Raw genomic sequence first — 14094 nt, forward strand, 5'->3', positions numbered from 1 at the left:
TACAGTTCACATATACAAACACGTTTACATATCTACGCTACAGTTCACATATACAAACACGTTTACATATCCACGATACAGTTCACATATACAAACACGTTTACATATCTACGCTACAGTTCACATATACAAACACGTTTACATATCTATGCTACGGTTCACATTTACGTAAACCTGTACACATCTACGCTGCGATTAACCTCTACGTACACTTTTAAACATCTACCCTATGGTTCACAGCTACGTACACATTTACAGTTGTACGCCACAGTTCACATCTACATAAACATTAAACGTTTTACGCTACGGTTCACATCTATATATACGTACACATGCAATTGTTCATGCTACAACTCACATTTATCTACACGTCAAATATCTGCGCTGCGGTTCACATCTACGTAGAAATTTAAACACCAACGTTATATGGTACTCATTTAAGTGCACATAAACCTTAAGAGAGACAATATCCAGGGTGACGAAAATAGTATATAAGGTGGCGTGGAGCATTGTGAGTGCACCTAGTAAACATGACTTATCTAGCGGCGGAAGGGGTATTTTCATATATGTACTGACATTTCTGATGTTTAATATTCTACAGATCCTCAAAGGCGAAGCACTCCATACCCGACATCATGGACTTAATCCATGCCATGCACCCACCTCCCAAACTAGCTGGTTCATTATACGACCGCTCAAGGTAATACCGGGACCTGTTGACAAACCACTTTAGCGACATAGCTGCATGTCTTAGCTTTGATAGGTTCAAAAGATAGGACGACACATTGCGCGACACCATGACACCACGGTGGTATGTCAGTTTAACTGTTTCCCGGCCGATGTTTCCCGTGACATTATTTAAAATAAATGCTTATTATTTGATAGCCAACTTTTGATATTACCTGGCAAAGAATCACTACTGGGTAAAAAAGTGCTAACTTTATTAACAGTTCATCTTGTTGGCCATAACATATTATGTTGTAGATGATCATCGGTGCGTGTCACAAACATTAGTTATAAATAGGTCAAGAATAAAGGTCATCATAGGAGCGTTCAGACCAAAAATAGTTACATGAAACTTTAGGCAAAACTTATAATTTTCCCTAGTATTCCTACATTTTAAAGAGACTCCAATTTTGAGGCCTTAACCCGCAAGTATTTAGTTCGATCCCAGCCTTAAAATGTTATGACTTTTCTAGTAGTAACAATTTCCATGAACTGTCGTCTTTGTAATGCACAATTTCATACTGCATAGTTGAGGTCAATTTGAGAGCCACTCCGATTATTTACAACGATTTATGAAGGTTAATAAAATCAGCACATTCTCAAATATAATGTTTGAATGTGCGTCTTTAATTTAAAAAGGTAATTGTAACACACACATACATGATTGCACCTATGAAATTTGGTAAATGATGCAGTATACCAAAAATGATAAAATACACTGCACCATAGAGCTGTTTCGTCCTACCGGGGCTCATAGGTGATGCTAGGGTCAAAAGGTTGTAATTCAAATTGGATCCTGAGTTTAAATTACTTACCTCAAAATATTCCCAATAATTCGAACCATACATCACTTTCTGAAGAGGAATTTGAATGCGTCTAAATCATGCTTCTAAACAGCACAGTGGTGTGTGCTCTGTTGTTGACATTGACAACCGGTGAATAGCTAGATGCTCCTGACTTCCAATCAGCATAAGATAACAGTAGAGGACCAGCTGTTAATTAGCCATTGAAGACGAAACTGGGTTATTAGGCAGATCGATCAATAGCATCGGCATCTTCTTTCCCAACAACCAGAATTTCGTAATGAATGTGAAGGGTAAGGCAACTATGTGAACAACACAGAGAACAAGCCAATCCAGCAAAAAGTAAAACAAAAAAATAAAAAAACGGCGGTATATTATGTTATGTTTTATAAACATCAACTTGGTGAAGTTAACTCTTTAACTTCAACAACGCCAGCGTCAATACAGACTTTACGTCCAGAAGCGTAGTTTGTTGATGTTGGCAGAACAGCATAGGGACAAGCAAAGAAATCCAAGTCTACCAAGAAAAAATTTAAATTAAAAAAGAATAAATAAGCTACACAGTAATATTATTACGTGAGGAGGGAACATCCACGTTGTGGGAGTCGGATTATTCTTTGCTAATTAACTCAAAAAAGCTTTATTTTCAACTATGCAAATTATTACCAACAGCTTTGAAAACCCTCATGACCGTAGCATGAATTAATTTTGTTACAATGCTGCCCATAAATTATGATAAAAATGGGTATCTGCAGTCATATGGCCTACACAGACTATTATGACACAAATCAAAACAGTCTTATTTACTTGATAGACAAACATTTCTAGTGAAGACAATAAGTGTCACGCTGGGTCCCTGCCCGATCTTATATCATAAAAGCCATGTTTGGGGTTAATTACATAATTTTCCAAATTCAGCTTTTGTAAGGTCAACAGAAAGCTCCAGTTTTAGCTTTAAAATAACAAGTAGGAATACACAATATGCAAATTTAGATGTCCTACATGAATATGTCCCCTCGATGAAACTTTATGAATTAAAAGAAAAAGATAGAGAACGTATTCTTTATTTTTTCTTAGCTATCAGGAAAGAAAATAGAATGAACATGTAAAATTGTAAATGGTCAAACTACAATGATCTGATGCAGGAAGACTAAAATAAGAAATGATATTTTAATAAGTATATAATATTTAAGAAGAATCGGTAGAAATACACGGATAGAACCACATTTTATTCTGCTACACGTTTTATAATAGTATCAAATTTCATTTACAAAATACTTGATAGATCACTTTCCATCTAAACCATCTCAAACCGGCTAAGAACAACATAAGAGGAAATTATGGATAAAATTAGTGCATAAAATCCTCTACATGTGTCAAATAAACATTCAGTTTAAAGGGTGAAAAAACTCACACAGGATCCTGCAGTAAGAACATATGTGCAAAATATAAATAACTGACACAAACATTAATAGATTATTATATCTATAGTATTTGAATGATAATTGTGTAAAAATATTTCAAAATAAAATAAATAATTGGAATCATAAGTCGAAATCGTAGCAATATGAATATGAATAGATATTAATAAAGATGTATTTATGTAAAAATAACAGTAAGTATCTTGTCCTTACAAAGTCGATAAATGTTCCCACGATATTTTAATTCACAATATACTCCCGACGTATAATTTCTTAAAAATCATTATATCGTGAAAAATCAGTACTTTAGCGTGTAACAACAATCCGATGTCAGTGACCTTGTGATTATGATGCTTTATAGACGGATAGTGACAAAGTGTGCAAATGATTATAAGGTAGCCGAGTTAACAATAAAGTGCCCGACTGGCTGGGTACATTACTCGTCATTGTAACTGAGATAATATAAAGTATAAGAAGTATCATGAACACTGACTGTTAGTGTAAGTTATTGTACATATAGTTAACCAATTATGTCGTTTTACTTTATACACTTCTATTTTGTAAAACCAAAAAGTAAAACTTCGATATAACATAATTTCCAAACTGATTAATCTTTTTGAAGAAATTCTGTCGTTCTGTTTGCTTCTTTGTGTTTTTAAGTAAAGTAATATTTGTATCTACTCACACAAAACGAAATATATTCACAACAACTTTATTAAATATATACAGATCATATACAGGTCATATTTAATTTTCATTATTGTTCATTGGTACACATATACAGTTGTAAAGTGTTAAAATCAGTACATGTACATGTAAACATATGCATCATACATTTTGTGCAAGTACAAGTAGTTTATATCTCTATACGATACTCAATACGATACTATGGGGAAGCTGTGAAATAAACCATTGTGTTGCTGCATAAAAAACAGTTGGAAGATAGTTCACTTCAGAGAAAATGCCTTGGATTAATTTTCGGATACTAGCACTCTAGGCCGCGATATGGGCGAGTACAGGAAGAGAGTTTAGTATTAAGAATATATATGATTCATATCACTACACTTTCTTTGTCTTTAAGACATGTATTTACAGGCTAACACTGGATAATACTTAATAAACAAAATAGTTGAATAGTTCTTGTACGACGAACTTGTGTAAATAATGTATTGTACAACGAAACAGGTGAGTATATTATCATAAACATTATAACATTATCAATCCATTCATGAGCTATAAGTGTATTACTGGAAAGAGAACAAGTTATACTTACACGTCCGGATTATCTGTTTACTATTAAGAATTTCTAATTTACCTCTGGCAAACACGTTTCCCATCAACGTTGGACGGGCAAGTTAATTAACGGTAAAGAGCGGGGAAATATTCAATATCCTCATCCCTATGTAGATTACAATTACCATTGATATTTTTGCGAACTAGCCTTTACAATGATAATCGTTCCCTTGAACGAAAGTAACGTTGTTTTAGTATGAGTGGATCGTTTTATTTTTACTAGGTATTGATGTATACTAAGGAGACAACAGATGTCCTACTAAAGTTACATATAGATTTATAAGTAATCTGTCATAAACACATTTATCCCAGTTCTCTATGGCACATTTACAAGTCTACGCCAGGGTCAACATTGACATTCATTATTAACACATCTACACTGTGATACATATTTGTTCTCCACCAATGGTTTAATAAAACACAAGGCTCTGAGAAGGTTAAAATTGTTTTCTTTACTCTATATGTGTAGCATTGTTCTTTAAAAGGAATTCTGGTCTACTTGTAATTTTATGTTGACTGTGGAACATTATACGTAGGTTATAAAAACATTTTCTCAACTCTGCTATATCAACAAAATTTCGACAAAAATGTTCAAAAATGTTGCAATAGTTGTATTATTTCGTCAGCCCTGTCCTAAAAAACTACAAAAGATAACCCCGTACACGCAATAACATGTCGGTATGTCATTGATTGCTTGTTTGTCGACCCATATCGATGTATGTGTGTTGGCCTATATAAAACGTCTAAGAGGTATGTATATAGCGTATGTGTATAAAAGCAAGCTGGACTGTAACGTATCACTTCTGCCATAACAATGTTTGGCGTTTTATTGGAACTTTTTACTGGCAGCAGTGGTCTGGTATGGACACTTTTGGTTCTGGTTGTGGCATATTATCTTTGGAATAGGCATCAGAGGCTGAAATCCCTACCGCCGGGTCCTACACCACTCCCACTGCTCGGCAACATACTTAACCTAGCTTCCGGTGACCAGCTAGAAACATTCAGTAAACTGCGGGAAAAGTATGGAGACTTGGTCACTCTGCACGTGGGGTCCTTCACCATGGTTGTGGTCAATGGTTACGACACACTACGAGAACTGTTTGTCAAGCACGGTGACGTCACATCTGACCGACCTGATCTGTTTGTATTCAGGGAGATAACGAAAGGCGAAGGTTATCATCATAATGTCCTACCTTTTCTGAAATCCAACATAGTAGCATAGTTTAATAGAAACACTACACCGCAAGTCAGAAGACTGACGTCTTCAAATCATTTGTAACAATTGTGTTAATGAATATGATGAATGAAAGCATGAACAAAGTTCTACGTAGAGGCGAACTCGTATGGGGATTCTACTTTTTGAGTTAAAATACAAAATCAACCACTGAATTAAGTTTTAAGTCTTGTATGTTTATATAACTATAATAGGCGTTGCCTAGAAAAACGTGTTTTTTTATTGTTCTACCTGTAGCATTATCAATTGTCACTTCATCCGTGATAACCATTTATTGCACTTAAATATTAGTTTAAAAAATTCTAGTGAAGTAATACTTCAAATTGGAATAAACAAAGTTTTCATGGAAATCAGTAATCTAGGTGACGATATAAGCATGTGTCCTAGAGAATGCATTCATTACACACATTGGCTACTGATGAGAGTAGATAGAAGATGAGAAACATCCTCAACACCGGCTGTAAGTGTCTGTTATTGTAGCCAGGAAATCGGTGGTTCAGAATTAGCTTCTTTGTCCTTTTTCAGGCAATATTTAAATAGCTTCCACAACGTTACACAGCTGCATTATTACATATTCATTTAAAAGTTTACTCCAAGCAATTTTTTATACCTTGCTAGGATCATATTTGAAGAAAAATATTAGTTTAACTGAAGGAACAAAAACGTTTCGTTTGTCATGTTGTTAAATAAACTATTACAATGCTGCATGAAAGTTTGATGATAATGTATTTATAACAAAATGTGTCTTTAGTGTATTTTGGGTTATTAATGATTTACATTGTAGTAAATATTCTATTTTTATTAAAATATTTTATTAATGGCAAATTGAAAATCATTGTATATACATTGACCAAGTAAAATTCTTATAAAACCCTTGAAATATGTTCTTTTGTCAAAAAATGTTTTCTTAATTATTTATTGGAAATAGGAATTGTGAGCAAATCAGGGGCGGATTGGAAAACGCAGAGAACGTTTGCTCTCGGAGGTCTGAGAGATTTTGGCTTCGGAAAAAAAAGTTTAGAAGGGAAAATAATGGAGGAAGTGGAAATATTCCTCAAGATTCTTGGCGAAAAGGAAAAACAACCCATGCACCCAGAGTCTCACATTCAGATAAGTGTTGCGAACATTATATGCGCCATTTTATTCGGGAAAAGGTTTGAACACAGTGACCCTACATTTATACAGCTCATGGCCTTGATAAACGAAAACGTCTCTCTCAATGGACCTTCCGGACTTTTAAACATCATGCCTTGCCTCCGATACGTGCCAGGAGACCCCCTAGGTTGTAGAAAAGTACTTAATAATGCAGATAGAATAATAAAGTTCCTGTACAGTATGATTGATGGTCATCAAAAGGACTACGACGAGGAAAACCTTAAAGACTTCATCGACGTTTACTTAAAGAAGATAAATAAAGAAGGACCTAACACGATCTTTACAAGTATGTTTGCCTATTCGACTCCCACATGTACGTAACATTATACTGATAGTTGTTTTCATTTCCCGAAAAACTTTAAGCAGGGAATAAGGCAATAAATATGTTTCAGGTCCTCCGACCAAATGTAGTTTTGACCTCCGACCCAAGCAATTTTGTCATACTCGAATGCACTTAAAGTTCCATTCGAGCGTGCCGTCCTTATGACTTCTCTTATTTTCAGCTAACCAAATAAAATCTTAATCCCATTATCTTATATAAAAGACCAAAAGTTATACTGAAAATTATAACACTCGGTCTGAATTGGTGATTTCTGTGATGTCTTACTATCACACAACTCGCCCCCTCAAGAAATATGTTTTTTAAACAATTTCCTCACATCTACCCATTAATCAGTCATGTTAAATGAAACATTAAATTTGGTATGTCCCGTCCATGAAGCGTATGAAGCGTAAATGAAACTGAATCTAAGAAACATTGCGAACGGAATGTAAATATAAAAGTATGTCATTGGAATATGTAACCAACAATTAATCTTTCAGTAACATTTGTTCTCGTCTCTTAAGATATATAGCTATTAGAAACTTTGAATCCTCTACGACACGGCATATAAATCATCGATCAACAACTATTTAACATAAGTTATCCTCTTATTTCAGGATCTGAACTAATGAACACAATAGCCGATATTTTCTTCGCTGGGGTAGAGACGACAACCACAACTCTACTCTGGGCTATCCTGTTCTTCCTCAACAACCCGGATGTACAGAAGCGCTGTCACGAAGAAGTGATGAAGGTGGTTGGGGAGGGTCGCTTTCCTTCCCTGTCGGACCGTTCACAAATGCCGTACATTGAGGCTACAATCACAGAGATTCTCAGATGTGGGAATATCGCCCCACTTGGAGTGCCACATGCCCCAAGTGAGGACATAATGTTCCATGGACATTTGATACCGAAAGGGGCGATGTTGTTGCCAAATATCAACTCTGTCCACTCCGATCCTCTACTGTTCCCAGACCCGAGTAAATTTAACCCATCACGATTTATCGATAGTGATGGTAAATTTAGCGGAACGGAGCATGTTATATCGTTCTTCTTCGGTAAGTATGTAAGCTGTGTAAAAATCAGCATCGTGAAAGTTTAGATTTTGAACAAAAATCACTCTTAAAAACAAACATAAAAAACTCTATTTCCTCCATTTAAACATAAGATATTTGGCATGCATATCGCACAGTTAAAATTCATTTCTATTTACACATACACATCGTAATTCTAATTAATCGTTACTGTAAACACATCGTATTCCTATTAATCATAACTGTATATACATCGTTATTCCTATTAATTAAAACTGTATATACATCGTTATTCCTATTAGTCATTACTGTATATGCATCGTTATTTCTATTAATCATAACTGTATATACATCGTTATTCCTATTAATCATAACTGTATATACATCGTTATTCCTTTTAATCATAACTGTATATATATCGTTATTCCTATTAACCATAACTGTATATACATCGTTATTCCTTTTAACCATAACTGTATATACATCGTTATTCCTTTTAATCATAACTGTATATATATCGTGATTCCTATTAACCATAACTGTATATACATCGTTATTCCTTTTAACCATAACTGTATATACATCGTTATTCCTTTTAACCGTAACTGTATATACATCGTTATTCCTATTTATCATAACTGTATATATATATACATCGTTATTCCTATTAATCATACCTGTATATACATCGTTATTCCTATTAATCATAACTGTATATACTTCGTTATTCCTATTAATCATAACTGTATATACTTCGTTATTCCTATTAATCATAACTGTAAACACATCATATTCCTTTTAGTCATAACTGTATATACATCGTTATTCCTTTTAACCGTAACTGTATATACATCGTTATTCCTATTTATCATAACTGTATATATATATACATCGTTATTCCTATTAATCATAAATGTAAACACATCGTATTCCTTTTAATCATAACTGTATATATATCGTTATTCCTATTAACCATAACTGTATATACATCGTTATTCCTTTTAACCGTAACTGTATATACATCGTTATTCCTATTTATCATAACTGTATATATATATACATCGTTATTCCTATTAAGCATAACTGTATATACATCGTTATTCCTTTTAATCATAACTGTATATATATCGTGATTCCTATTAACCATAACTGTATATACATCGTTATTCCTTTTAACCGTAACTGTATATACATCGTTATTCCTATTAATCATAACTGTATATACATCGTTATTCCTTTTAACCATAACTGTATATACATCGTTATTCCTATTAATCATAACTGTATATATATATACATCGTTATTCCTATTAATCATAACTGTAAACACATCATATTCCTTTTAATCATAACTGTATATACATCGTTATTCCTAATAATCATACCTGTATATACATCGTTGTTCCTATGAATCATAACTGTATATACATCGTTATTCCTATTAATCATAACTGTATATATATATACATCGTTATTCCTATTAATCATAACTGTAAACACATCGTATTCCTTTTAATCATAACTGTAAACACATCGTTATTCCTATTAATCATAACTGTATATACGTCGTTATTCCTATTAATCATAACTGTATATACGTCGTTATTCCTATTAATCATAACTGTATATACATCGGTATTCCTATTAATCATAACTGTATATATATATATACATCGTTATTCCTATTAATCATAATTGTATATACATCGTTATTCCTATTAATCATAACTGTAAACACATCGTATTCCTTTTAATCATAAATGTAAACACATCGTTATTCCTATTAATCATAACTGTATATACATCGGTATTCCTATTAATCATAACTGTATATATATATACATCGATATACCTATTAATCATAACTGTATATACATCGTTATTCCTATTTCCCATAACTGTATATACATCGTTATTCCTATTAATCATAAATGTATATACATCGTTATTCCTAATAATCATACCTGTATATACATCGTTGTTCCTATGAATCATAACTGTATATACATCGTTATTCCTATTTACCATAACTGTATATACATTGTTATTCCTATTAATCATAACTGTATATATATACACATCGTTATTCCTATTAATCATAACTGTATCTACATCGTTATTCCTATTTACCATAACTGTATATACATTGTTATTCCTATTAATCATAACTGTATATATATATATATACATCGTTATTCCTATTAATCATAACTGTATATATATACACATCGTTATTCCTATTAATCATAACTGTATATACATCGGTATTCCTATTAATCATAACTGTATATATATACACATCGTTATTCCTATTAATCATAACTGTATATACATCGGTATTCCTATTAATCATAACTGTATATATATACACATCGTTATTCCTATTAATCATAACTGTATATACATCGGTATTCCTATTAATCATAACTGTATATATATATATACATCGTTATTCCTATTAATCATAACTGTATATACGTCGTTATTCCTATTAATCATAACTGTATATACATCGGTATTCCTATTAATCATAACTGTATATATATATATATATACATCGTTATTCCTATTAATCATTACTGTTTACACATCGTAATTCTAATTAATAATTATCGTGCTTTTGTTAATACATTTTTTTAATTATATATTTCACATACCATTCTTGAAAGAAAATATTGCGTTACCAAATCACGTGAACTATGAAAAAAGTAAACATTTCTTTTTTTCCATATTTAATATGTTATTGTGGTCATTATTGAAATGTCACAATGGAAACAAATGGATGACGTCATATTTAATCATTCAGCAGATTGCTACCATAGAAAGTATTAATTTGTACACAACCGTATTTTGTCAATTAAGGCTAGATATGAGAGGAAAAGACCTTATGGTCATTCGCTCTACGTTTATATAGTTAAGAACGACACTAATGAAAAAATAATTCTACACCAAAAGTGTTCGAGAAATATCTCAACAACGTTGGTTTCACATACTGTTTTATCATATTTTACCCCAGGTCGCCGTGTGTGTATGGGTGAGGCCCTCGCCAGGTCAGAGCTGTTCCTCTTCCTCACATCCATGGTCCAACGGTTTCAGTTCACACCAGAGGATCCGGACAACATTCCGCCTATCAAAGGCACTCTCGCAGCAACATTAAAACCGTGTGCTTATAAATGTAGAGCGGAGAGGAGGGATTAGAACGCGAGTATTCTTATCAAAGAAATTTATTTTGTTGTTGTCATTGGTACGGAACATAATTGGGATGAGTCCTTCCAACTGCTTATGAAAGTGGACACACATGAAAGCATAATAGGAATAAGAACATCATAATGGAATCAGTGACATAGTGAACCATATAAGGTTTGAATGGGACTGTTTATTATAAATGCTAAATTTCATATATCGTGATTTGTCCTCCATATATATGACATTTGATATTGTATACTGTTGTAAATATGTTTTCTATGTACATTTATAATTTTGTAAAGAGAAATAAAGTTGAAAGTTGAAGTTGAAGTTCTATGACATAATAACGTTGGTTGGTTGAAGAATTAGTATTGTATGCTGTAATGCAGACATTTAGAAAATGCATTGATATTGTATGACTTGCACTATGACAAGCGATTGTTTTTATGAGCCAGACATCATTTACATCACAGAATGTAATTATTGGGCATGCTGTAAAAAGTTGTAAGCCTGCAAAACCCCGCGGTGTAGATGGGAGAAGCCCGTAATTTGGCCTACTGTAAATCAAGCTGTGGCATGCCTTGTTTCTCTTATATTTATATTGCACTGTTGATAACAACAAATCTTGGTATTTTTTTAATTTGAGGTTGTAGCTTCGTTTTTATATCAATAATGTACACATAGAAAAATTACAGATATTTCATGTTTTCTTTCATATAATTGCAATACGAAAATAAACTTTGTTATTTTAATACTTTTACTCCATACAATTCTATTGGTTGGTAATAAGAATCACTGTTGTGCAAGATTGTTGATTAGAAAATAACTTAGGTTTATTTTCGTAGCGAAATATTTTCTTCAAATTTTGTGACCAGATGAAATTGCCAATATAACACGACAATGGAAATTGCAAGCAAAGTAAAATCATAAACATGGCAATCTCAAAACCGCAAATAAAACCTTTCGATGATTCGATTTCTTCCACGTTAACGCAAAAATAACAGTAGCGTAAATTGTGTAACAAAGGCTTGGCAAACTTATACTTGCACCGGCGATAACAGATGTTTTTGTTTACAATGAAAACTGTTGGTAAAAATAATGAGTCTTTCAAACTCTGCATTATCATTCTCTCAATTGACAATTAATGGAGATATATTAGAGTTAACTTAACTTAACATATAATTGGGAGATATAGGAGACAGATTGTGGTCATTATAGTTATTAGTGGCAGAGGCAAGGCAGATGTCAAGGGTCAAAACTATAATGTTCACTTCGACACACACAAGTGTGTAACAAGAGGTCACATATAAACAGTAAATATTATACATGGCGGCACACAATAACGGCAAAACGTGAAACTATAGATTTTAGACGTTTCCGTCTCTAAGCCACCTTGATTGTGCTCTCTTCTCAATATCCTCAGGAAACAGGGGAGGTATGGGTAAAAACTTTATGTCGTTGATCAACTGGCACCGCCACTCTCTTTTGGAATGCACATTTGGATCGACATAAGAAATTGTCTTTGATGTCGGATCGAAATGTTGAACAATTGTACCAAACTGGGTTTTAAATGTAACACTACCATATGATGCCAGCTCTTAATAACATTAATAGCTATGATAAACTTTCCTGCTTTTCAGTGTATTCCGTCCGTTGAAGGCATTCTAGGAGTTTTACTTTATACAAAAAAAGTGTAATACGCATCAGGGGCGTAACAAACGGGTTTTCAATGTGTAAGCCCAATGATGATGTGTGCTGCTGAAGGCAGCACCCCAAAGCGCGTAGCCTGAGGAGGGGTAGAGTATTCGAGGGGGGTTTTCCCCTCCCATTGGTGGGGGTCTGGGGGTCTCCCCCAGGAGAATTTTGTTTTCTAGAACACATGAGACGCGTTCTCCCTTGTTCTGGCGTCAGTTTTAATGGCCATTTTAAAGCAAGAAAATATCGTTTTCCCCTATTATTTTACAAATATTTTGCTTCTTTTTGGGTACGTAGGGATTGGTAATCACCTACGCCAATTCTATTATGGTGTTCGGTAACATTATTCCAAGGAAAAGAAAAATCTAAAATCAATGGTCAATGTGTAAAATATAAAGCCATGGCTTATGACCATTTCATATGTATTTTGTATTAATAAAGGGGATAAAAATCATAGGAGACCAATAATTTGCATAACTAGAGTTGCAATGACACGGTTACCATGTCCTACATCCTCAAGATTAAGAGTTTAGTACCTTGGGCCTCCATACGCTTTCAGAAGAACACACTTCAGCTTCACAAACCGGATGACCTGAACATCTTTTTTTTCAGTTAATGATGGAACTTCGGCTGCAAAAAGCCGAGATTTAGCAATATTTTTTTTAATATGGGGCACGGCATCTGTTCCATACAGAGTTTGTTATCTCAAATAATAGATTCAATAGAATGTCGCTATGGTTTCCTGTTCTGAAAGCTGAGATGTTAGAATTACAGCGTAATATACCAAAATCTGTTTCATTTTTCATTTTCTGACAGCCATCTAAGACAGGATCTGTGAAGCACTTTAGTGCAGGCAACATTTAGTGTAAATCAGTTCTTTCCTTGCCAGGAATTTGCCTTCTCGGAATGTCATGCATGAATCGAAAACAGGCGAAACTAAGAGTGGCCTATACTTTATCCTTTATAGTTCATTGTTTCCAGTTAATCGTCTTTTTGACGAAGCAAAAACCATATTGTACCCGACATTAAGCTTAAGTCTTTCAAATGAATATTAACGGTCTGCTTATTGAGGTTGACTTATTTGGACATGATCATGCTCTCAGTCCCATTTCTGTTCACTACTTCTGTCAAACTGAGTTCAGAAGATCCTTTGTGGCAGCGTGCGTATGTAGGTTATTTATATTACTGAAGCTATCTGGTGCAAATTTACTGTTTTTCCAATCCT

At 33.5% G+C, this 14094-nt stretch overlaps 1 protein-coding gene across 1 annotated transcript; it reads left to right on the plus strand.

Moving 5' to 3' along the window:
* The first annotated feature begins 4976 nt into the window (after positions 1 to 4976).
* Positions 4977 to 11498, plus strand: LOC110449566 (cytochrome P450 2H2-like). Its single transcript, XM_021496514.1, has 4 exons — positions 4977 to 5415; positions 6406 to 6918; positions 7572 to 8012; positions 11005 to 11498. The coding sequence occupies exons 1-4, from the start codon at positions 5058 to 5060 to the stop codon at positions 11184 to 11186; spliced, it is 1494 nt and encodes a 497-aa protein (XP_021352189.1). The 5' UTR covers positions 4977 to 5057; the 3' UTR covers positions 11187 to 11498.
* The last annotated feature ends 2596 nt before the right edge of the window (positions 11499 to 14094 follow it).

This window comes from Mizuhopecten yessoensis, unplaced genomic scaffold (genome assembly GCF_002113885.1).
Source record: "Mizuhopecten yessoensis strain PY_sf001 unplaced genomic scaffold, ASM211388v2 scaffold4631, whole genome shotgun sequence".
Lineage (NCBI taxonomy): Eukaryota > Metazoa > Mollusca > Bivalvia > Pectinida > Pectinidae > Mizuhopecten > Mizuhopecten yessoensis.

Excerpts from the sequence above, each read along its gene's own strand:
- LOC110449566 (XM_021496514.1), top strand. The coding sequence starts at position 5,058 with ATGTTTGGCGTTTTATTGGAACTTTTTACTGGCAGCAGTGGTCTGGTA. Across the intron at positions 5,416-6,405 it reads GGAGATAACGAAAGGCGAAG|GAATTGTGAGCAAATCAGGG; the intron begins GTTATCATCATA and ends TATTGGAAATAG. Across the intron at positions 8,013-11,004 it reads TGTTATATCGTTCTTCTTCG|GTCGCCGTGTGTGTATGGGT; the intron begins GTAAGTATGTAA and ends ATTTTACCCCAG.